The sequence below is a fragment of the Indicator indicator genome, chromosome 4 (genome assembly GCF_027791375.1).
Source record: "Indicator indicator isolate 239-I01 chromosome 4, UM_Iind_1.1, whole genome shotgun sequence".
NCBI lineage: Eukaryota > Metazoa > Chordata > Aves > Piciformes > Indicatoridae > Indicator > Indicator indicator.
Window position 1 is genome coordinate 33,392,301 of NC_072013.1, and position 25,923 is coordinate 33,418,223.

The 25,923-nt window shown below is 44.4% G+C and overlaps 1 protein-coding gene across 1 annotated transcript in view; it reads left to right on the plus strand.

Moving 5' to 3' along the window:
* The window catches only part of MAP4K5 (mitogen-activated protein kinase kinase kinase kinase 5), an 83,915-nt gene that overhangs the window by 33,021 nt on the left and 24,971 nt on the right, over positions 1 to 25,923 (plus strand). Inside the window, exons 3-12 of the mRNA XM_054400044.1 lie at positions 12,357 to 12,447; positions 13,793 to 13,857; positions 15,629 to 15,684; positions 18,193 to 18,240; positions 18,335 to 18,377; positions 20,344 to 20,416; positions 22,049 to 22,180; positions 22,660 to 22,722; positions 24,043 to 24,124; positions 25,385 to 25,501. Of these exons, the coding sequence (XP_054256019.1) occupies positions 12,357 to 12,447; positions 13,793 to 13,857; positions 15,629 to 15,684; positions 18,193 to 18,240; positions 18,335 to 18,377; positions 20,344 to 20,416; positions 22,049 to 22,180; positions 22,660 to 22,722; positions 24,043 to 24,124; positions 25,385 to 25,501 (770 nt within the window). The remainder of the gene's footprint in view (positions 1 to 12,356; positions 12,448 to 13,792; positions 13,858 to 15,628; positions 15,685 to 18,192; positions 18,241 to 18,334; positions 18,378 to 20,343; positions 20,417 to 22,048; positions 22,181 to 22,659; positions 22,723 to 24,042; positions 24,125 to 25,384; positions 25,502 to 25,923) is intronic.

Sequence of the window (25,923 nt, forward strand, 5' to 3'; positions counted from 1 at the left end):
CCCCAACATGAAAGCGTGTTTTATTTTGTCTGCTTTTACCTTTTTTTGTCTGTTCTCCAGACAAAGGAAACAAACTCTCTATTCAGAAGGTTCCTGTCAGTTTAGTTGAATTTTTGTGCAGTGTGCTCTATCTGCTACCACAGATACTTGAGCTGTGCTGCTAGAATCAAAATAGTGTTTTCCACATTTTTTTTTTTTTTGGCATAGGCTTTGGAGAGCATTAGACAAAAAGTATTATGGCACGTTAATGACATTTCCCAGCATTCCCCCAGTACAAATGCTTCAAATAATTTGGGAGCCAGTTCTATTTCAGAAACTAATCCAACTGTACTCAGCAGTGGAGAAGCCAAAACCATCTGAAACACTAAAGCCACTTCCTTCTATGGGTTTAGCAGATGAATCCAGAGGGGAGTCAATACAAAAAGGTGTAGCTCTTTGCCACTCTAGTTTTCTGCCACAGAACATTCTCACTGGGAAAGGGTAATAAACAAAATTGTAAAATCACAGAATTGTTTGGGTTGGAAAATATCTCTAAGATCATTGAGTCCAACCATCAGCCTAACAGCACCATGGCCATTGAACTGTAGAATCATAGAATGGTTTGGGCTGGAAGGGACCTTCAAGGTCATCTAGTGCCAAACCCCCTGCCATGGCAGGTAGAAGGGACACCTTCTACCAGACCAGGTTGCTTGAGGCCTCATCCAGCCTGGCCCCCCCAGGGAGGGGGCATCTACAACTTCTCTGGGCAACCTGTTCCAATGTCTCACCACTTTCAATGTAGTTAATTTCTTCCTAATCCCCAGTCCAAATCTCCCTTCTTTCAGCTTCAATCCATTCCATCTCTTCCTATTGTTACAAACCCTTGTAAAAAGTCCCTCCCCAGCTTTCTTGTAGACCCCTTCAGGTACTGGAAGACCGCTGTAAAGTCTTCCTGGAGCTTTCTCTTCTCCATGTCCCAGACTGCCATGCCCATAGATTTCTTGAACACATCCAGAATCTATCACCTCCCTGGGCAGCCTGTTCCAATGCCTGACCACTCTTGCAGCAAAGAAATTTTTCCTAATATCCAACCTAAACCTCCCCTGGCACAATTTCTGGCCATTTCCTTTCACCTGATAGTACACAGAAGGCAGCAACCCCCACCTCACTCCGGCCTCCTTTCAGGTAGTCGTAAAGAACAAGGAGGCATTGTAAAATATACTAATAGCCATTGTAAATATTGCTGTGATGATAACCAGAACTCTCAGAGATCCTTGACACTCAAAGGGCTGGTGGAAATCTGTGGTGCTCTGTACCTTTTGCATTGTTATAGAGGAATCTTGTTGCTGGATTTAGTTTGGTCCAGTAATTGTGATTTTTCCATCTGAGGTACCTGTTTCAGGTTGGATCATGAAGTGGAGCTGAAACTGTTCAAAGGATTTTGTACAAAGGGAACATAGTAATCTGAAGGTGTGTAGCACAGTGCTCAGTACATTCAGAACCAGGTCTGGTGTATTATGTTTGTTTTGTATCTCAGGTGGAGAGGCTGATATTCCACAGAGCTGAGTCAGGCTGAGATGCAGGTTTGTCTTCTCTGGGCCATGACTGTAGCACAGCAAAGACCAGGGATGAAGATTCCAATACCTGAAGGGGGGGCCTGCAAGAAAGGTGGGGAGGGACTTTTCACAAGAACTTGTGATAGGACAAGAGTGAATGGATCAAAGCTTGAGGAGGGGAGGTTTAGACAGGAGATTAGGAAGAAATTCTTTACAGTGAGGGTGGTGAGACACTGGAACAGGTTGCCCAGGGAGATTGTGGATGTTCCCTCCCTGGAAGTATTTAAGACTAGGTTGGATGGTCTAGTAGGAGGTGTCTTTGCATGTGGTTGGGGGGGTTGGAACTAGATGATCTTGAGGGTCCCTTCCAACCCAAACCATTCTATGACTCTATGACTTTGGATATTTTTGCAAAGCAACCTGCTTCTCTGTGTGATAAATTCTCTAGGGATTCTGTGAGCTATGGAGAAGAATAAGCCTGAGGGGTTGAACTATAGTTGGCGTCACCTGGGGTTGAAGAAATATGAGACTAACACCTTGGTACTACTTACACCTTCACTGCCTCATGGTGTGTGATGTGGTTGGCCTTGGGATTATGTCCCTTGTGCATGACACTTTAGAGAGACATGGGCTTTATTCACAGAGCAGCATCTGGCCAGGTGCTGCCACAAGCCCTCATGTCTGATTCCTATGCTCTTTTGCTGGCTGCCACCTCCCATGGCATCAGACTGTCACCACCTTACCTCCAGAGGACACTGCCACTGTTTTTTGGGGAGAGGTGAGTGTACAGCTTATTACACCTTTGCTTCATCTGTTTGGGAGGTACCCAGGGATGAATTCCTCAGTTTCCAAGTGTGCCAGAACCATTGGATATCGCCTTGTGCTGTGTCATGTCCTGAGTGGTACTGCCACTGTCAACCAGCTGCTCAGCCTGCCTGTGGAGCATACACAAAGCAAAGCAGAGATCTTCTGATGTAGAGTGCTCAGCATCTTAATGAAACGTAACTTCTCCAAATCTGATCTAATTTTACCTTGCATACTTGTAATGCATTTGTAATCTGCTGTTCATAGATTCATAGAATGGTTTGGGTTGGAAGGGACCTTCAGAATCATCTAGTCCCAACCCCATTGCCAGGGACACCTTTCACTAGACCAAGCTGCTCACGACCCCATCCAGCCCCATACAACATCTCCAGGGAGGGAGCATCAACAACCTCCCTGAGCATCCTTGCCACCCTCACTGTAAAGAATTTCTTTCTGATAACCAGTCTAAATCTCCTCTCCTCAAGCTTCAATCCATTTCCTCTTGTCCTATCATGTATCCAGAGTGGGTGAGCTTATATTTCCATGTATTGTGTTTCTTGGGTGAGGATGACCACCAGGAAGGGGTTATGGTGGGGAAAGGAGACATTCTGAATAGGAAAGAAGCTGGAAGATCACACTTTCTAGTTGGAAGGTAATGCAGAGTGTGACATGAGGTGAAGGCAGGTTGTGAAAGGGGTGAATTAGGAGGACACATCATTTGACAAAATAGGTGAAGGCAAATAGCAACAATGAGATGGAAGAGGTGAGAAGGGAGAGTAGGGATGAGATCATGACAGGCTGAGGTGTACAACAGTAACTAGATAAGGCAAGGAGGCAGGAAATAAGGAATAAGAGTATATGTTGACATAGAATCACAGAATGCTTTGGTTTGGAACAGACCTTTCAAGGTCATCTAGTCTAGTCCCACTGCAGTTGACATCTGCAGCTAGAGCAGGTTGCTCAGAGCCCCAGACAACCTGACCTGGAAGGGTTTCAGGGATGTGACGTGTACCACCTCTCTGGGCAACCTGCGACAGGGTCTCACCACCCTCAGCATCAACACTTTCTTCCTTCTTTCTAGTCTGAATCTCCCTCTTTTACTTCAAAGCCATCACCCCTTGTCCTGTCGCAAGTCTGCTCAGAAGTCTGTCCCCAGCTTTCTGATTGGCTCCTTTAAGCACTGAATGGCCACCAGAAGGTCTCCCTGGTCGTGACTGCTTCTAAGTAGGATCCAAGCAGGGCAGATGAGAAATCATTTCTGGTGTTAGACCATTTGCTCCAGACACTTGTGTGGCACTTACTGCAGAGCTTATTCTGCTGTGGCAGAACTTTACCATCAGTAGTATTTTTTATCAGTGTTGAGCTAATCAGTACCATCAGTGGTTAGCAGTTGGCAGTTGGATGCTTGGCAGTAAAATTCTCTAGTGGAAACATCGTTGTTTCCAAATAACTGTTTCCTGCTTGGAATCGAGTTTCTGAGCTTTGTGCTTGGGGTCTTGAAATTCTTTCAGTCAGATTGCAGCTTTCCTTGAATACCAAGAAAGGAGGTATGGAGAAAACAGTTTGAATGCTTGAGTGTGGTTTAAATCATTCTCCTTCTTAAAGATGTGACACCTTATAGCTGCCTTCCAGTGTCTGAAGGGAGCCTACAGGAAAGCTGGAGAGGGACTTTTCATAAGAGGGTATAGCGATAGGACAAGGATAGTTTTAAAGCTGAGGGAGAGTAAGTTTAGATGGGGTCTTAGGAAGCAGTTCTTCCGTATGAGGGTGGTGAGACTCTGGAATAGGTTGTCCAGAGAGGTTGTGGATGCCCCCTCCCTGGAGGTGTTCAAGACCAGATTGGATTAGGCCTTGACGAACCAAGTCTGCTTGAGAGGTGTCCCTGCCCATACGCTATGGCTGGGAGTTTGGAGTAGATGATCTCTAAGGTCCCTTCCAACCTAAGCCATTCTGTGACGATTATTCTCGTTTTTTTAAATTGGTTGGCAAAGAGGTCTGCAGGGTGGTGAAGAAAGCAGGAGGTTTGTATGTGTCAGAGCTGTGGGATGAAGTCCTGCAGTAATGCTTTGCACCCTCTCCAACGCCCCCAGAAATGTTGAGGGCTGTCATTGTGTCAAGCTATCTAAATGGGGATTGGAAAATACCTCAGGAGTTAAACTTAACAAGGACAGAGGGGAAAGGCAGTAAACTCCAGTCTAAGCAAAACCTGTATACTGGGAAAGGCATCCCTTTCATCAGCAGAGACTGAACCCTCACTAGGTTCAGTCAAATGGGTTGGAGTGAGTGGTTGAGAACTGGGGAGCATGGGATGTCTGAGAATCAACACAGAGGTGCTGGTGATTTGTGGATGTTGCTTGGTGAGAACTAGGGAGCATAGGGATATCTGGGAGTCAACACAGAGGAGCTGATGATTTGTGGATGTTGCTTACCTGTGGAGTTCATATTCTGGTGTGAATGATTTCCACAAAGCTGTCACTCTCTTGGGGCTTTCTCTCCTTGTCTGGGGACTCAGGTTATTGAAATAAGAATTTTTGAAGAATTATGCCAGCAGAGATGACAGTTGCTTCTGCTGACTCAGGAGGCAGGTGTCTGTTGGTTGTATGATTACAGTGAGAACATTTGCATCATCAGCAGTGATGTGACCCTGCTCCTCATCTTTCGGCATGCACACAGCAGTGTCTGCCTGGTGCTGTTGCTAAATGACATCTCGCTTCTAAGTAACAGCTCTTAATTACTGTGTTGAGAGTCCCAGCTCTGCAAAGTCCCTACAGTTCAGCTCCTCAGCAAGGCTTGGTGGGTTGGCTTTGGAGTACACGTCACACCTTCTCCAAGCAGCCTGATATGTCCCTCCAGCGTGTTGAGGCCTGTGAGGACAGCAAGTTGAGGGCACTAGCTCAGGGCAGGAGTGCTGGCTGGCTGGCACCTAGGAGATCTGGCCTCTTCATTAAGTGCTTCTGTCCCACCCTTTGGTGACACTGTGAATGTCTCCAAGGGCTGTCAGTTCCCTCCTCCCAGTTGCGTGCAAGCCCTGGACGCTGCTTGTCCCTCCCTCCTTCTGTTCTGCACAGCATCAGCTCTGTGATGCAACACTACAGTAATGCAGAACAAACTCATTTTAAGCAAGAAATATGAACTTCTTCCCTGAGGATCCTTCTGGACAGTTCACGGCTGACACAGGAAGAGTTGTGAGAAGTGCTGGAGTGGGTCCAGAGAAGGGCAGCAAAGCTGGAGAAGGGTCTGGATAACAGGTCTGGTGAGGAGTAGCTGAGGGAACTGGAGTTGTTCAGTCTGGAGAAGAGAAAGCTGATGGGAGACCTCATTGGTCTCTACAGCTTCCTGAAAGGAGGTTGGAGTGAGGTGGGGATTGGTCCCTTCTCCATAGTATCAGGTGATAGCACAAGAGGAAATGGCCTGAAATTGTGCCAGGGGAGTTTTGGGTTGGATATTAGGAAAAATTTCTTTGCTGACAGAGTGATCAGGCATTGGAACAGGCTGCCCCAGGCGATGGTGGAGTCGTCATTCCTGGGGGTGTTCAAGAAATGTGTGAACGTGGCACTTTTGGGCATAGTTTAATAGCCATGGTGGTGTTAGGTTGATGGTTGGAGTTGTTGATCTTAGAGTTCTTTTCCAACCTAAAGAATTCTATGGTTCTATGATTCAAACTCTGGAACAGGCTCCCCAGGGAGGTGGTTGAATCCCATTCCCTGGAGCTGCAGAGATGTAGTGCTGAGGGGCATGGTGTAGCACCAGCCTTGGTAGAGTTAGATAATGTTTGGACTTGATCTTAAAGGTCTTTTCGAACCAAACAGATTCTATGATTCTATGATATGGCTTCAAGTTCCAGCAGTCCCCTCCCTCCCTCCCAGCTGTGCTGGAGAAACAAGCAGCTGGTTGTGCCAAGCAGAGCAGCCCCGACTGTGGGCTGGAATCGGAGCAGAATCTCCCATTGTCCCTCTCCCTTGTGTGTCCTGCATCTCTTGCTGCAGAGGTAAAATTACATAATAGTAGCAGGCTGCAGTGAGTCACCAGCCTATGCTGCTGGGGTGATTTACAGCAGCTCCCTCAACCATGTTTTTTGCTCAGCGTGCCACACAACCCATAATTGCAAACATGTGAGGAGCAAAAAGGACATTTTCCCAATTCCGTGTTATTTAGATGACTACAGCAGCTGAATATCTCTTTTTGTGCAGATCCATTCTCACCTTTGGTCTCATTCTTTTTCTCTTGCTGTCTCCTTTCTCCATGAAGTATTTTTTACAAATTTTTAGTATTTTTTTTTAGCTATCCAAGGATATTTAATGTTTACCCTATTCCAAGATTTCTTGCCAGGATGAATGCTCCAGCTGCCTGGAAACTCTGAATTCCTTTGTTTTGAATTCATTCTTGTCATCTTTCAAACGACTATACATCTCTCTTATCTCTCTGTCTGATCTTTCAGAATAATTTTCTGCATATTTAGCCCAAATTTTCTCATGGATATATCTCTTTTTTTTCCATCTCTTTGCTGCTTCTTTATCAGCTCCCTGTGTGTATTCACGCTATACCCCCCTTCTCCTCTTCCAGATACTTTTTTTTTTTTGCCTTTTTCTGTAGGTAACTCCATTTCTTGCATAAAGTCTTCATTTATTGATTACAAATCAAGATACTGATATTTGAAGCTGCTGATGATCAGCGGAGCCTCATGGATCAATGGCACTGAAGATATGGCTGAAAGAAAGAGGAAAATCATTCTAGTAGGAGGTGTCCATTTGCCATAGCAGGGGTGTTGGAACTAGATGATCTTTAAGGTCCTTACCTGAAGGGGGCTTAAAAAGAAGGATAGAGAGAAAATGTTTACGAAGACCTGTAGTGATAGGAGAAGGGGCAATGGTTTCAAACTAGAAAAGACTAGATTTAGACTGGATATGTTAGGAACATGTTCTTTACCACAAGGATGGTGGAACACTGGAACAGGTTGCCCAGGGAGGTGATTGGGGCCCCATCTCTGGAGATATTCAAAGAGAGGCTTGGCAGGGCTCTGGGCAGTCTGATCTAGTTGAAGATGCCCCTGCTTACTGTAGAGGGGGTTGGACTAGATGATCTTCAGAGGTGCTTTCCAACCCAGAGCATTCTATGATTCTATGATACTGTCTCTTCTGACTTCCTCTGTTCAGCAGCATCACACTAAATCACTCCTAATGGGTATTTTTACAGTGGTTTCTTCCTTTTTTTTTTTTTTTAATCTTTTTTCCCCTCTCTCTTCTCTGGTGGGATTTTTCACTGCTTCCCATCCCTTCACAGAATCATAGAATGGTTTGAGCTGGAAGGGCCATTAAAGATCATCTAGTTCCAAATGCCCTGCTGTGGGCAGGGACACCTTCCACTAGACCAGGTTGCTCAAGGCCTCATCCAACCTGGCCTTGAACACCTCCAGGGAGGGAGCATCCACGAACTCCCTGGGTGACCTGTTCCAGTGTCTCACCACCCTCACTATAAAGAAGAATTTCTTCCTAACTTCCAATCTAAATCTCTTCTCTTCCACTTTCATTCCTCTTTGTCCTACCACTACAAGCTGTCCCTCCCCAGCTTTCTTGTAGCCCCCTCCAAGTAAGGGAGTGCTGCTCTAAGGTCTCCCTGGAGCCTTCTCTTCTCCAGGCTGAACAACCCCAACTCTCACATGTTCCATGCTGTGATGTTATTCCAGTAGGAAAAACAATTCATCTCTTCAGGGAATGTAGGTTAAGACAATTGAAGCCCGTTGCTAATCGTCCTGTCATATGGAGAATAGATTATCCCTTCTTCCCCCCCTTTCCTGTTATCTTTTATGTGCATGAAGTTTGTTATCTTTTCTGTTGTCAGTCATTTGCTAGCCCAAATCTCCAGATTTCCTTCAATTTTCTCCCATTAGTCACAGTTCCCAGAACCTATGTTGCTCTTGCTCCACATTAGGCCGCCCAATCCATGTGCTACCAAGGGGCAAGTTCAGCTGCTGCCTGCAATTTATTGCTGCTGTGGGGGTGCTCCTTAATTATGGTTTACACATGTGACTGCCTAGCTGTCCTGGAGTTCTGCTTCTGACATGTCAAAGGGATTTGGATTTGAAGGTGTCCATTTAAGAAAAGGACATGGCTATTTTGATGGTCCCTCTGTACTCAGCACTGGTGAGGCCACACCTTGAGTACTGGGTTCAGTTTTGGGCTAGTCACTACATTGAGGTGCTGGAGCATGTCCAGAGAGGGGTAACAAAGCTGGTGAAACGTCTGGAGAAGAGGACTTGTGAGGAGCAACTGGGGGAACTGGAGTTATTCATCCAGGAGAAAAGAATGCTGAGGTGAGACCTTCTGGCTTTCTACAAGTCCCTGAAAGGAGGTTGGAGTGAGGTGGGAGTCAGTCTCTTCTCCCAAGGAACAAGTGACAGGACAAAAAGAAGTGGTCACAGGCTGCACCAGGGGAGGTTTGGGTTGGACATTAGAAGAAGCTTCTTCACTGCAAGGGTTCTCAAACACCAGAACAGACTCCCCAGAGAGGTGGTTGAATCCTCATCCCTGGAGTTGTTTCAAAGATGCAGAGATGTGGTGCTGAGGGACATGGTGTAGCACCAGCCTTGGTAGAGTTTAGATAATGGTTGGACTGGATGATCCGAAAGGTCTTTTCCAACTGAAATGGTTCTGTGGATTGACATTTGATACTCTGAACCATGGAACCATGGCTATCTAGTAATGTTAGACAAAGCCAGTATCTTCTTTAATGTCAGGTGGGAGATTTTTGCCTTCGAATTTGCTTAGATTTGATTTTCTTCAAAAACTTCTGGAGTTGTAAAGTGCTCCAGTTAGTTTATCTGTGAGTATTCAACAATTTCCTGTAGGAAGTTTGTCAGAGGAATGAATCCATTGAGTTCAAACTCAAAAATCCCTTGTTTGTAGTAATCATTTGTAGGCACAGTGCATGAATTCAAGCAAAGCCATAGCTGGAAGGTGACCCATAAGGCCAGCACAGTGTGAAATCTGGGCTAAATTTATGGAATTGTGTTGCCTTTTCTTCTTTTCAGTGTTTTAAAAAAATACTACTTGTGTTTGAAAAAAGACTCTTGGCATTTGAAACTCTCCTAATGTTTTCCTGCCCTGGTGAAGTGTTTTCTTTGTACAGTTGAACTTCAAGAAGCCCTTGAGGATTTACTGAAATCAGTCCGGGATGTATTTGTGCCAGTGATTCTCCTCCCTCTCTGCTCTGCCCTAGTGAGGCCACAACTGGAGGACTGGGTCCAGTTCTGGGCTCCCTAGTTCAAGAGAGACAGGGAACTGTTGGAGAGAGTCCAGTGCAGGCTACAAAGATGCTGAGGAGCCTGGAGCATCTCTGTGAGGAGGGAAGGCTGAGAGACTGGAGAAGAGCAGCTCCACAGGGGATCTTCTCAATGCTCAGCAAGAGCTGAAGGGTGGGGGACAGACTCCTTTCAGTGGTGCCCAGTGACAAGACAAGGGGCAGTGGGCATGAATGGAATCCAGGAGGTTCCATATGAACATGAGGTAAAACTTCCGTGCTTTGGAAGACTCGTTGCCAGAGCTCTGGAGCAGGCTGCCCAGAGAGGTTGTAGAGTCTCCTTTGGGGAGACTCCAAATGCAGCTGGACATTTTGATTCTAGGCAGCCTGCTATGGATGCCCTGCTTTAGCAAAGAGGTTGGACTGGGTGATCCTCAAAGGTCCCTTCCAAACACCACCATGCTGTGATTCTGTGAAGCATGTTCCCTTCTACCTGGTCTGGTGGAAGGTGTCCCTGCCCATGACAGGGGGTTGGAACTAGATGGTCTTTAAGGTCTCCTCCAACCCAAGGCATTCTGTGATTCTATGATTTTGTAATTATTTTTTAAAGTAAAAATCTGATGGTCATTTAGACAAAGTTTAGTTGACATGAAGTGTAGAGACATAAGTCTAGTTGAGAGGCATCCATGTCCATGGCAGGGAGGTTGGAGTGTGTGATCTCTAAAGTCCCTTCCAACACAAGCCTTTCTCTGATTCTGTGATAAAGGTGGTGACAGTTTGGGAATCATTACATTAAGCTGGCACTTCCTGGGCTTTATCTGTAAACATCTCCTACATACTGGTGTATGTGTGGAGAGCTGGGCTTTCCAAGTGATTGTAGGTGCCATGGGGCCATGCATCAGTGCTGGCTTCTGTGGCTCCTGTGGGTACCAGTGACGCCGCTGCTCAGGGAAGTGGCTTCAAAGCACAGCACATAAACCCAACTGTTTTTAAAAAGGATGTTAGAAATATTAGCTGCACTATTACTTGTTAAATAAACACATGAAGAGTCCAAAGAGAATTTACAGCAGTGCTTGAGACCTCTTGGACTTGTCAAAGTCATGTAAATTAAGGGTGTGTTCTGAGTTGTGCCCCTCTGACTTTGGTAGCAGGAGAGAACTTCCACTTGTGAGTCATGAAACAAAAATAAAGACACCAAGCAATTATTTTTTTTTCCTTGAGAGAATATGGTAGCTAACACATCAGCTTTTTACCATATCTTTTTAACTCTAAAACCCAAATTCTTTATCTAAACTCTAACTTTTCATGTCTTGCAAGCTGCTACAGAAGTTTTGTCCATGTCAAATGACGAATAAAGGTAGTAAAGGTAATAACATATAAAAAAATATATGTGTATACGAAGCAGGAGCATATCTAAGATTGACAGATTGGATTGGATTGGAAGGGACCCTCAAAAGTCATCTTGACCAAAGGCCCCCTGCAGTGAGCAGGGACACCTCCAACTAGATCAGGCTGCCCAAATGGCCTTACAAGCTGATTAGAAAAGGTTATTTTTTTTTACCAAGGATGTTTAGGATTTACGAATTGCTTCTGTGGCTGCACTCATGACAAGGCAGGCCGTGCTGAAGACTCGCTGCTTCTCTTCTGAGTCATCAGTGGCGGTGTGGGCGTGCAGGCTGTATGCTCTGTCAGAGTCAGTTTGAAATGGAGTGCTTTTAATAATGAGCCTCGGGTACATGATCTCTTCTGGTTTCAGGCAGAGGACTCTGGAATTAGCTTGCCTCAATGGTTCCTTCTGTTCCTGAGATCCTTGTGATGTGAGCACCGTGTCCTGGTAAAGATGGATGGTCTGATGGTGCTATTAGGGAAGTGATTGTCACCTTGTACTTGGCACTGGTGAGGCCAAACCTTGAATACTCAGTTCAGGTTTGGGCCTCTCACTCCAAGCAGGACATTGAGGTGCTGGAGTGGGTCCAGAGAAGGGCAGCAAAGCTGGAGAAGGGTCTGGATAACAGGTTTGGTGAGGAGTAGCTGAGGGAACTGCCATTGTTCAGTCTGGAGAAGAGAAAGCTGAGGGGAGACTTCATTCTTCTCTACTACTCCCTGAAAGGAGGTTAGACCCAGGTGGGGGCTGGTCTCTTCTCCCAAGAGACAAGTAACAAGACAAGGGGGAACGGCCTCAAGTTGCACCATGGGAAGTCTTGGTCGGACATTAGGAAAAATTTCTTGACCAGAACGGTTGTCAAGAACTGAAACAGGCTGCCCAGGGCAGTGGTGAAGTCTCTATTCCTGGTGGGATTTCCAAGCCATGTAGATGTGGTGCTGAGGGTTATGATATAGTGCTGGACTTGGCAGTGCTGGGTTAGTGCTTGGACTTGACGATCTTGAAGCTCTCTTCCAAACCAAACAATTCTGTGACTCTATACAGGGGCCACTGATGAGTTCTCTCTGTGTTCCCATCCTTTTGCTTCTTTTCCAGAGCACTCTCAGTGCATGTCAAGCTGTCTGACTGATGGATCACGTTCAGGCCACCAGGCCAAGCCTTCTCTGTTGGTCTTCAAGACATATTTCTACCTCCTGCAAAGGATGTCATAAAGAATGCAAACAGAAAGGCTGGTTTGTGCAGATACCATCGCTGAGCAGGCTGATGTGCTAGCAAACCCCTGTGAAGGGCTTAGCAATTCTCCAAGCCCGTGGCTCGTTTTGATGAGATGTGTGCACGCTTTCAGATCTCTTTGAGTGTGATGTGTGAGGTAACTGTGGCCACTTCCTATTTTTCAGGAGATGACTTTTCATTGATACAGCAAGAAATATATATGGTTAAAGAATGCAAGCACTGCAACATAGTCGCCTATTTTGGGAGCTATCTCAGGTAAACTCCACTTTTATACCTGAATTTCTGGTGCTTCTTTCCTAAGACAAGCCTCAGTCTGGTTTAGTACTTAGATATCCTGTCTCAGTCGTCTTCTCTAGGTTGAATTCCCTTCAGTTCCCTGTTGGCTTTAAGAAAATAAAAAAGTGACTAACACTTTGTTTTCTCTGCTGGCCAAATGGCTGGAATATTTTTATCACTAGGAACAGAAAGAGATTCTTGCAACAGATCCAAAGCTACTCACTTGCAGGGCAGATTTTAAACATTTGTCACTTTTAAGTATAAAACGAGCTCATTATTTAGCTAGAGTTGTTTTTAGGTTCTTTTATTTAATGGTAGTCTTGTGTGCTTGGGCAAGTCTAGTCAGTGAGTAGTGAGAGCAAAAAACACTAAATCTGAGCTGCTGCTAAGAACATTTTTCATCATTCTGGTGGAACAGATGCAAAGCACTGAGAAGCAGAAGCAAGGTGATGCCAGCTGGCTGCATCTTCAAGTGCACATGTTAAATGTTAGAGAGAAAGCTGGAGGATATTTTCCATTTTTGTGGAGCTCTGCTGTTTATCAGTTGGCTCTGTGGGAATATATCACCACAGCATCCATTCAGGCTTTTTCTATGAGGTTTCAGCTTTAGATTTCTTGAAGGGCTGCATTTTTAAAGTCATCTGTACAGCCCAAATGGACTTCAGCTGGGACAATATGGCTAAGCTTCTAAATGCCCTTTACCCTTTTTGGAGGCCAGGAAGAGTTGTTTAGATATTGTTAGGTAATTTCGATTTAACGCACAGTTTCAAGCTTACTTTAGACTGGATATTAGGAAGATATTTTTTCCAGTGAGGGTGGTGAGACACTGGAACAGGTTGCCCAGGGAGGTTGTGGATGCCCCCTTCCTGTAGGTGTTCAGGCCCAGGTTGAATGAGGCCTTGAGCAACCTGGTCTAGTGGAAGGTGTTTTTGGAGGTAGTTGGAGGTAGTTGGAACTAGATGATCTTGAAGGTCCCTTCCAGCCTAAACATTTCTATGAAACTATGAATCTGTCTACTTTAAATTTGTTGGTAGCAGTTAAACCTCAAATGTTTCTTCTTTAGTACAGTCAGGAAGTCAGAGTTAAATCAATCCCTTTTAGGTCTGCTAACTTCTTAAAGTGGCATCACATTTTGATGTTGATAGGTGATTGGTGTTGGTGTTGATAGGTTTTATGGAGATTATTTATCACATATATACCATGTAGTCATGTATCAGAGTGTGTATTTTTAACAAGGAGTGGTAAAGACCAATTGAAAAAAATATATTAAATAATCATTATTAGTTAATGATCTGATGCCTGTGTTTCAACTTTCTTTTGACAGCCGTGAGAAGCTGTGGATATGCATGGAATACTGCGGTGGGGGATCCCTCCAAGACATTTACCATGGTACTTTGAATCTTCTTCTAACTTTGGGAAGCTTTCTGCAAGGAAGAAAAATAAACAAGAAGCTAAGTAATGGGGAACAGTTGGCACTGACCAGGCAATGTTTTTTTTCTTAGGTCGTGACCAGTGTTTTTTAGTACAGATTTTAAAAGCCCTTTTCAAATATGGTAACCACCATTTGGGGTTAATACCTTGTCATTTCAGGGCAGAACATGCTTTGTTTTAATCACCACACTATTTTTCCTCGTGATGCTTAAGGGACAGACCCAAAGAGTTATCCCATTGGAGAGCTCTTCACTAGCTGCAGTTGCTCTACCCTGGAAGCTCACCTGCTTCTTGGCTTCTCTCAGCCATGTCTTTTTGAAAGCCTTATTCAGAAGCAGGATGGAAAAAAGGCCCTCTAGAAAAAGAAAATAAATTCACAACCAGAAATCAGTCTAATTGGATATGGATTGTGGATGTGGTGTGAGGAAGCTGTTTTTCACTGGAAAATCTCAACATTCAATCTTTAAAGGGTAAAAATAACTCTTTATTCCCACTCCTGTGCAATACTGTATCACTTTGTTATTATTATTTTCCCCTCTGAGGTTTCATCTTGAGATGTTGACTCTGTAAAAGAATTTATTGGAGTTGCTGGAGAAGTGGTCTGGGAACTTGCTCTGCTTTTGAGTGATAATGTGGAGTTTTTGAATACCAGAGCTCTTTCTGCTTTATTTTTCAGCCAGTTGGTACAAATAGATTCAAAACAATTTTGAGCCCCATAGTTCCTTAGTATAAAACATTACATTTTTAACATTAAAAATTTAGCAGAATAAAACATTTTATTTCTGACATAAAAAAATAGCAGTAATGTCTTTTACCCTTTTTTTTCTTACTTTTCTCAGAATATCCTGATACTACATTACTACAAAATCACTTGTAAAATGATAATTAGATTTCTGTCAAAACAGGGTGTTTTTCCTCACTGTGGGTATTGTTTTCTGTTACTGTGGCATTATTTTTTTCCACAGAAAGCCTTTCTATAAAACAAGAAACAAAACCCTCTTTTTCAGCTTGATGTAAAACACAGTTCATGTAAAATCAGTCTTGAATCTAGCATGGAGATAACACTTCTTGATTGCTCCACAACGTAGCTGATGTTATTTCTCCTGCTGATCCCCAGCAGCATGGGCAGCAGGTGGAGGGAGGGGATTCTGCCCCTCTGCTCTGCTGAGACCCCACCTGCAGTGCTGGGTCCAGCTTTGGAGTCCTCAGTGCAGGAGAGACATGGACCTGTTGGAGCTGGTCCAGAAAAGGGTCATGAAGATGATCAAAGGCTGGAACCCTGTGCTGTGAGGCAATGCTGAGAGAGTTCAGCCTGCAGAGGAGAAGATGCTGGGAAGACCTTAGAGCAGCTTCCAGTATTTGAAGGGGGCTACAGGAGAGCTGGAGAGGGACTTCTTACAAAGGCATGGAGTGACAGGACAAGGGGTAAAAGCTTCAAACTGGAAGAAGTTGGACTGAGATTAGGTATTAGGAAGAAATTCTTCCCCATGAGGGTGGTGAGGCATTGAATGGATTGCTCACAGACGTTGTGTAAGCCCCAAGCCTGGAAAGGAAGCCTGTGCAAAGGAAGGCTGAATGGGGCCTGGAGCAACCTGCTTTAGCAGGAGGTGTCCCTGCCTATGGCAGAGGGAACTAAATGAACTTTATGGTCCCTTCCAACCCAAACCATTCTTGATTCTCTGATGTGTTGTTCATTGTACACTTACCCACTTTTTGTCTTTGTTTTCAGTAACAGGACCTCTGTCAGAGTTACAAATTGCATACGTATGCAGAGAAACTTTACAGGTACAGTACTTCTGCAGCTGTAGCATAAAGTATTTGCTCCATCTACAAGAAGTAAATGGAGAAGATGATTTCAGAAGGTGCTGCAGTACATTTGTATGCACTGGAAATCCATCTGAAACCAATTAACCAGGATTACTCTTGTAGTTTCCATATCGTAAAGAAAAATCAGCAAGAAACTCCAGTAGAGCAGCCCAAATATTTGCTTCAAATCATTGTCAGAGAAGCACTGCTTCTGTGCTGTGATTTACAAAGGGATTTACACAGGAGCAGACATCTCTGTGGATCCCACTGCAGGACCAAAATGCTGAATCTCAGTCCTGCTCCTGGATTTGGGTCAGCTTGTTGGTTTCAGGGGAACTGAACAGAGCAGGTCGTCATAGATTGTAACCACAGTGCTGTCTGAGCTGTTTTCACCCATTTTTCTAACACAGTGATTCAGTGCAGCAGTTGGCTTAGGACATCGTTTTGACTCTCATTGCAGAAAACATCTAACACCTAGTAAGTTTAGTAATAAAATAGAAAAAAACGTGTTTTGATCTGCCTGTTTGATCTCTGGCAGTAAATCCTGATCACTAGTAGGGGAAAAATACTACTAGCAGATGACTAAAATTCTGTTTCATTTTGTGATTGCTAAGAACTGTAGAAATGCAAGGCAAGACTCAACAAGTGTAGAGTCCTGTGCCTGGTGATGAATAACACCCTGCACCAGTACAGATTAGGGGTTGACCTGCTGGAAAGCAGCTTCATAGAGAAGGACCTTGGTGGTTGATAAGTTATCCGTGGGACAGTAATATGCCCTTGTGGCCGAGAAGTCAGGTGCATCAAGAAAAGTGTGTCCAGCAGGTCAAGGGAGTCCCTTCTCCCTCTCTACTCTGCTCTAGTGAAACCACATCTGGAGTATTGTGTCCAGTTCTGGGCTCCCCAGTTCAAGGAGGAGGGGGAGATACTGGAGAGTATCCAAAGGAGGCTATGAGGATGATGAAGGCACTAGAACATCTCTCCTATGAGGAAAGGCTGAGAGATCTGGGGCTGTTTAGCCTGGAGAAGAGAAGACTGAGAGGGGATCTGATCAATGTTTATAAATATCTGAAAGGTGGGTGTCAAGAAGAAGGTGCCAGTCTCTTTTCAGTAATGTCTTCTGATAGGACAAGGGGCAATGGACACAATCTGGAACACAGCAAGTTCCACCTCAACAGAGGGAAAACTTCTTTGCTGTAAGGGTGCTGGAGCTCTGGAGCAGGCTGCCCAGATAGGTTGTGGAGTCTCTTTTTCTAGGGATTTTCAGGACCTGTGTGAATATGTTCCTGTGTGACCTACCCTAGGTCTTGATGATCTCTGGAGGTCCCTTCCAAGTTCTGTCATTCTAAGATGATGTAGGCAGCTTGTTTTTTAAAAAAACTTTTCCTTCCGCACTGCATAAGCATATGAGAGTCATGGGGATGCACACCTTTCCCTGAAGCCATGGCTGAACTGGTCACTGCCAGAGGCAGGAGTGTAGAGCTGTGAACTAATCTGTTTGGCAGTTCTGTTCCTGAGCTCTTCTCACTGCTGGAACTCATAGTGCTGGAAGGACAGCCTGAAGGCTAAACACCTGCTTGTTGGAACCTTCACAACTTCAGAAACACTGTTTTAATTTTAGTAAAGGGAAAAGGTGATGTATCTTGATGTTTGTTTTGAAAACACACAAAGTCCAACAGCATCCTAGCCTGGATCAGCAATAGTGTGGCCAGTAGGACCAGGGCAGTGATTGCACCCCTGTACTCTGCACTGGTGAGGCAACAGCTCAAATCTTCTGTTCAGTTTTGGGCCCCTCACTCCAAGAAGGATGTTGAGGTGCCAGAGTGTGTCCAGAGAAGGGCAATGAAGCTGGTGAAGGGTCTGGAGAACAGGTCTGTCAGGAGCAACTAAGGGAACTGACATTGTTTAGTCTGGAGAAAAGTAGGCTGCTGGAAGATCTCATTGCTCTCTACAACTCCCTGAAAAGAGGTTGGAGTGAGGTGGGGGTTGGTTTGTTCTCCCTAGTATCAGGTGATAGAAGGAGAGGAAATGATTGAAATTGCGCCAGGACAGGTTTGGGTTGGATATTAGAAAAAAATTTCTTGCTGACAGAGTTGTCAGGCACTGGAACAGACTGCCCAGAGGGATGGTGGAACACCCTGGAGGTGTTCAAGAAACATGTGGGCATGGCATTTCAGGACATGGTTTAATGGCCGTGGTGGTGTTAGGTCAATGGTTGGACTTGGTGATCTTAGAGGTCTTTTCCAACCCAAAGAATTCTATGATCTATGTAAAATATCATACCCTGACTGGTTTCACTGAGTCTCCATATGTACTGGCCAGAGCTGGAAAAGATGAGGAACAGAATCAAGGCTACCTCTTATCTGCAAATCTCAAATGTCTTCACTTTCAAATCAAATCCACTGTGTAATGTAAATGTTATTAAACAGGGATGACTTTGTACTGTGTTCACAACTGGGAAAGTAACCTCTTCTCTCTTTTGATTTCCAGGGTCTGGCTTATTTGCATATGAAGGGCAAAATGCATAGAGATATCAAGGTAATTTGGAACTTTGAGAAACTCAGCTTCAGCTTTCTAGAGCACAAAAATATTCCTGATAAAGATTTTGAACTTTCAATTTATTATGTTTTAGGGTGCAAATATTCTACTAACAGACCATGGGGATGTCAAATTAGGTAAGTTGACTGAATTTAAGACTGAAAGCAAATGGAAATGTTTTAATTTGATGAATCAAAAGGTACTGTGCTGGCAGCTTGGATTTAGAAAGTTGCCTTTTGCTTTTATCATTCCATTAAGAGAAAAAAATGACCAGAATGTAGAGACCATGCCCTCCAGCAGGAACAGTTAGCTTCTGGAAGGCTTTGTTTTGTGCTGCACAGCAAATGCACAGCAAAGATTAAGCTTGCTATAAAGGATAAAGCATAATACAGCAGATCTGTGTTGTTGGAGTCAGTTTTATTAGGGACCCTTCTCAGTGGCATGAACCTTTGGGTGCTTCACTGTGGGGTGTGAAGGGTCTAAAGCACAAGTCTTGTGAGGAGCAGCTGAGGGAACTGTGGTTGTTCAGCCTGGAGAAAAGGAGGCTGAGGGGAGACCTTCTGGCTCTCCACAACTCCCTGAAAGCAGGTTGGAGCCAGGTGGGAGTTGGTCTCTTCTCCCTAGTAATAGGTGATAGAATGAGAAAAAATGGCCTGAAATTGCACCTGGGGAGGTTTACATTGGACATCAGGAAAAATTTCTTCCCCAAAAGGATTGTCAATGCTTGGTACAGGTTGCTCAGAGCAGTGGTAGAGTCCCCATCCTTGGAAGTGTTCAAAAAACTTGTAGATGTGGCACAGAGGGACGTGATTTAGTAGTGACTTGGTAGTACTGAGTTAATGGTTGGACTTGATGATGTTTCCAACCTTGATGATTCTGTTATTTTTCTTATTTTGGGGCAGTAGTTGTTGATAGAAATTGTATATCCATGGGCTTGAGTACACATGAGATGAAAAGTTTGGGTTCCCTTATAAATAATGTATTTTTTCAAGCCTTGAAGCATCCGAGGTTTCCCTGGAATATGCCAGTTTGGGGTTACCTGGGTTTGTTCCTAGCTGGGATGGCAGTTCTCCCTCAGAGCCTTCAAGGATTCTTTGAGAGAGACAGCATCTCCTGACCCTGGCAGACATCCTAGGAGAAGGAATGGGATGCTCATCAGCTGACTGTGTCTGGTGTTGGAATCAAGGCAGTGGTGCATTAGCTGCATGGCTGCCCTTCAGGAAAGCCGTGTGGTTCAACACTTTTTCTCCCCTGTGGTGAGCCAGGAGTGCTCTGCTAGGGAAGTCCAGCTTTTTAAAGAGGAAGGGGAAAAAAACACAACCCAAGAATAAAACCCTGAAACTGGCAGGAGATCCCACTAACTGCATTAATCATGGGTCACGGACAGATACCTTCCATCTGCCTGCTGAGCTAGGTAGATTTGCTCACAATTACCCTCCAGCTATCATACTACAAATGCAATAAAAATAAAAAGGACTTCATATGTAACACAGAAACAGTGCAGCTTCCAAAGCATGATGCAGTTTTTCCTCTTGAATATTAAATGGAATATCCACTATATTCTGGAAGGTTGCTTGGTCGCTCTGTTGTGAGATGGAAAAAATAGCCCAGGGTCATGAATGAGCTGGATGGAGAAACTGAAGTTTTCGTTTTGTCAATGATTACCGATAGCTAAAGGGTAGGGGGCAAGAGAATGGGTCCAGGCTCTTCTCAGTGGTGCCCAGTGCAGTGACAGGACAATGGGCAGTGGGCACAAACTGGAACCCAGGAAGTTCCATCTGATCAGGAGGAAAGTCTTTCCTGTGAGGGTGGCAGAGCCCTGAAGCAGGCTGCCCAGAGAGGTTGTAGAGTCTCCTCTAGAGAGATTCCAAACTCACCTGGACATTCTGATCCTGGCCAAGCTACTTTGGGTGACCCTGCTTTAGCAGGGGGTTTGGAATAGATGATCTCCAGGGGTCCCATCCAACCCCCAATATGCTGGTATTCTGTGATGTAAAGTCACTGCAGATACTAGCTGATCTTTTTATTAATCTTTAAATGTTGAAGCTTAATGATTTTTTACTTTGGATGAGAAAAGTGATTAATAACAATTTTCTTTTCCAGCTGACTTTGGTGTAGCAGCAAAAATCACAGCCACCATTGCGAAGAGGAAATCATTTATTGGTACCCCTTACTGGTAATGAACTACTTTGATTGCTGTGGTTTATGCAAGGCTGAATTTGTATTTGTGCCAAGAGTTGTAAAGTGCACACACCGAAGTTTACACACAGAATTAGACATTAGGAAGCAATTCTTCCCCATAAGGGTGGTGAGACAATGGAACAGGCTGCCCAGAGAAGCTGTGGAGGCTCCGTCCCTGGGAGTGTTCAGAGGCAGGTTGGATGGGGCCTTGAGTAACCTGGTCTAATAGGAGGTGTCCCTGCCCATGTCAGGGGTGTTGCAACTAGATGATCGTTAGGATCCCTTCCAACCCAAGCCATTCTATGATAATAAATTCCCATTTTTCTAAGCAAAATGTCCAATGGTTGTAAGTCTGGGAAGTAAAAATTGTTGCTATTTGGGGCTGGATTGCTGTTTCTCCCAAGTTCATTAGTGCAGAACATTCTCTACTTCTTCTGGACCTAAAGCTCATTTAATTGTTCAGTAACTTTTTACTCCTTTAGAGAATAAGCCAAACATCTTTTCAGTCCCCGTGCAGAAAAAATGGTGACAAACCCCAGATTTTCAATTGTCTTTTCATCACCTTTACTGATTAATGTCAGTGCAGGACAACATTTAATATGCAAATATATCATTGTGAATCTTGAGCTGGATTAGATGTGCAAATCTCTCTGCTGTCAGTTTCTGGTATCACTGTGATGCAGCTGAGACGCCTTGGGCAGTGTTCTTGGTGTAGACTGAATGTGTACCTACAGCTTAATGCTGCCCTCTTTATCCTGATGGAGAAGGGGGACTGAGGGAAGCCATTAAAGCATTTCACCAGAAATCATGAGACTGGTTTGATTCCTACCACTGACATCCAGCCCATAAGCTCCAGTGAAATGTGTCACCTCACTGCTCCAGTTCCCTGATGCTGGCTGAGGGGGACATGAGGCTTTTCCCTCAGTTAGGCTTTTTAAGGGAGGTCCTACCCTAGGGTTATTCCTTATCCTGGGCTGCATCGAAAGAATTGTGACCACCAGGGCAAGGGAAGTGCTTCTCCCACTCTGCTCACATGAGGCCCCACCTGGAATACTGAGTCCAGTTCTGAGGCCCCCATCACATGAAAGGCATGGAACTGTTGAGGCGGGTCCTGAGGAGACCACAAAGATGATCAGAGGGCTGGAGCACCTCTCCTATAGGATCAGGCTGTTCAGCCTGGAGAAAAGAAGGCTCCAGGGAGACCTTCCAGTACCTGAGGGGGGCTACAGGAGAGCCAGGCAGGGAGTTTTTACAAAGACTTGTTGGGATAGGATGAGGGGGGATGGATTGAAGCTAGAGGAGGGCAGATTTAGGCTGGATATTGGAAAGAAATTCTTTATAGTGAGGGTGGTGAGACACTGGAACAGGTTGCCCAGGGAGGTCATGGATGCCCTCTCCCTGGAGGTGTTCATGGCCAGGTTGGACAATGCCTTGAGCAACCTGGTCTAGTGGAAGGTATCCCTGCCCATGGTAGGGAGCTTGGAACTAAATGATCTCTAAGCTCCCTTCCAACCCAAACCGTTCCATGAATCTATGAGTCTGTCTAACATGCTTTGTGCCTGCTGTGTGTGGGCACTGCTCAGAAGCAGGTGGTGCTCTCCCTAAACAATGCTTTTTGCTTTGAAAGGATGGCCCCAGAGGTTGCAGCAGTGGAGAAGAACGGCGGATACAACCAGCTGTGTGACATCTGGGCCGTTGGCATAACAGCGATTGAACTGGCAGAGCTTCAGCCACCCATGTTTGATCTTCATCCCATGAGGTCTGCTGGCTAGGGACCCTCTTCAGGCCCAATAGATACACTTTAACATTCTCCATAGCTTAGAAACTCACACTAGGGTTCCTTCATCGGTCATCTACTTTTTCTTGTGTGAGCTGTAGCTGAATTTAAGATGAGTCTGAAGTCTCAGACTTAAATTTAGAATTTAAATTATCCCTTAAATTGTTAATTTAGCACCACCACTTTGTAGTGTCGTCAACAACATGAATAAAAGTGTAGTATAGTAAACCACTAGAGAAGCTGCAGCCTTATGTTTAACAGGATTATGCATGGAGATAAAGAGATTTTATTTAAAGATAAGAAGATCAAGAGCTTTATTCTGTCAGTCCTCTAACACAGTATAGGTTAGAATCCAGTTTCACCTTTATGATTCTTACCATAAAGTATTGAAGTGTTTAGATATTTTAATGAAAATGATTTTTTTTAACCATATAATAACATTATTCTTCTTTTACCTCTAGGGCTTTGTTTTTAATGTCAAAAAGTAATTTTCAACCACCAAAGCTAAAGGAAAAAGCAAAATGGTAGGTTAAACTCTTTCCTTTGTTCAGTATTCTGTAGATAATGTGGGAAAATTTGTCATGACTGGAGAATAGAGGCAGTGAAAAATAATATGTGCTACTTTTTAACTCGGGAGCCTAAGAGGTGATTTCATCTGCAAGAAGCCCATGGCAGGGGGATTTGAACTAGATGATGCTTAAGGTCACTTCCAACTCAAACCATTCTGTGATTTTATGAATCTTCTGACATGGCAGAAAGCAGCAGTGTGGGACAGGACAGCCCTACCTATGAAAATGGATCCCTGCTGGTGATCTAGAGGGAAATGAAATTGCCCTTCTTCAGCCCTCTTTGTATGTTCTAGGAAGAAAAAATGTTTTTATTCTTCCTCCTTAATTCCTATTACAGGGCATTTGCAATTCACAGTGGGGACAGGTAATGACTTAATCCTTCCATGGTTTCTTCATCCTGTGATACCTTCCCAGTGCCTGCAGGATTTTGTACCATGCTTGCTAATATTTTATTTATGAGCCTCAAACCAATTCTGACGTGCAGGATGATTTTGCTTATGGTGCTGCTGTGCAGTCTTTATACCTAGAGATGTTTGAGTGGGCAGACGTGTGCTAGTGGAAGGGAGAAAACACTTTTAAGTGCGTGTTTCCTGTATTGAAACTGCTCAGCGTAACCCCAGCCAATGTACTTTACTTCTCCAGTGCTGCCTTCTCAGATGCTAAGGCTGAAAGAGGAAATGTGTTTTGTAATGTCATGTGAGAGCAAGCAGACTTGAGCTGATATTGTCCCCAAGAGAGACATAAAAATGGTTGAGAAATTGTAGGTCCAGTCATAACATCAAGTCATAATTCAGATGTAAAAAGAGGAGATATGACACAGGCACCTAAGCTGTGCTGAAAATAGCCACAAAACATTTCGAAGAGTAACTTGAGTCTGTCTAGAGCATTGTATTTTATTTTCTTGCCTGTAGCCAAAACCAGTGAAATTGGTAAATTGGTAAATTGCCTGATTTTAAGGGTTTGCTGGGTACATACCTCGTCGTTTTTATTTCTGAGACCTAATTCCCTAGCAGTTGAAGATGGAAAAAGTTGAAATGGATCTCTGCATGTTTGATTTATTATCTGTTTGATTTATTACCTGTTTGAAGTGTTTTCCATGAACCAAATGATGTTTTTGTCCTGTTTTGTTAACTTGGAAGTGTAATTATTCAAGCCTGAGATGGGGTACCCAGGCAACATTTTAATTTAGCACATCCTTTTGTGGTCTGTTTAGTGACAACGTTAAAATCAAAAGAATCTTCTTGAAAAATTAACCATAACCCATTTTTCTTTAAGGTCATCAACATTCCATAATTTTGTCAAAATAGCACTCACGAAAAACCCAAAGAAGAGACCCACAGCAGACAGGCTGCTTTCTGTAAGTGACACAAAACATTTAGTGACATCAACAAGAGATCTCTTGCTTCAAAGTGAGCAACAGATCTATAGCAAAGCAAACTGTAACTATGGTCCTCTTCTGATCTTACAACTAGGATGGTTAAATCTGAAGGAAAGACACTGGTCAGGTGTAGCAAGGTTTTGTGCAAAACTTTTATGTGATTTTTGGTAGGAAGGATTCCAGAACTTTGGTTCATGTTTTCTCTTCAGCCTTGTCCTTTCTCCTCCCCCTCTACTCTGCCCTAATGAGGCTGCATCTGGAATATTGTGTCAACTTCTGGGCCCCTCAGTTCAAGAAGGACAGGGAACTACTTGAAAGAGTCCAGCACAGAGCCACAAAGATGATTAAGGGAGTGGAACATCTTCCATACAAGGAGAGACTGAGGAGCTGGGGTTTTTTAGCTTGGAGAGGAGGAGACTAAGGGGTGACCTCATGAACGTTTGTAAATACGTAAAGGGTGAGTGCCGAGAGGATGGAGCCAGGCTCTGCTTGGTGATGCCCAATGACAGGACAAGGGGCAGTGGGTGGAAGCTGAGGCATAGAACTTTCCATGGAAACAGGAGGAAGAATTATTTCACTGTGAGTGTGACGGAACACTGGAACAGGCTGCCCAGGGGGGTTATGGAGTCTCCCTCTCTGGAGATATTCAAGACCTGCCTGGGTGCCTTCCTGTGTGATCTGGTATAGGTGATCCTGCTCTGGCAGGGGGGTTTGGACTAGATGATCTCTTGAGGTCCCTTCCAGCCCCTAACATTCTGTGATTCTGTGCAAGTGAGTGTCTCAGCCTCTTGGATATAGCTGCAAAGGTGACCTGTCACCTAAATAGAAAACAAATGTATTTAGTGTTGTTCATCTCTCTCGTTTTGGAAAAAAAGAGGCTGAAGGGAGACCTTGCTACTCTACAACTCCCTGAAATGAGGTTGAAGTGAAGGGGGGGTGGATTCTTCTCCCTAGTAACAAGTGATAGGACAAGAGGAAATGGCCTCAAGTTGCACCAGGGGAGGTTTAACTTGGACAGTAGAAGAAACTTGTTCACTGAAAGGGTTCTCAAGCACTGGAACAGGCTGCCCAGGGAGGTGGTTGAATCCCCATCCCCAGAGGTATTTAAAATGTAAAGATGTGGTGCTGAGGGACATGGCTTGGCATCAACCTCAGGGTTCAGTAACATTCTACATTGGCTGTTTATTAATGTTACATAGCAATTGATGTGTTCTAACTTGCTCTTTTCTGTACTTCCAGCATAGCTTTGTTGGGCAGCCTGGTCTTTCAAGATCTTTAGCAGTTGAGCTGTTGGATAAAGTTAATAATCCTGACAACCATACACACTACAGTGAAGTTGATGATGATGATTTTGAGGTGAGAACATCTTTTATTTTCTGTCTTTAGGTAAAACTGCCGTTTAAATAACCTGCTTTGCTTTGGGAAGGTAGGGTTGCAGCTTGATGGAACATTACTCCAACATTTCTGGCAGGAGAAGCCAGGAAATACTGCTGCAACTCTTGTCAAACTTATGCTCTGGGGCTAGAGAAGGATCCTGTGCATGGATTCTGCAAGGTTGAGGCTGGTCCAGAAGAGGCCATGAAGGTGATCTGAGGGCTTGAGCACCTCTCCTATGAAAACAGGCTGTGAGAATTGGGAATGTTCAGCCGGGGGAAGAGAAGGTTCTGGGGAGACCTTAGAGCGGCTTCCAGTATTTGAAGCGGGCTACAGAAGAGCAGGAGAGGGACTTTTTACAATGGCATGGATGGGTGATGGCTTCAAACTGGAAGAAGATGGAT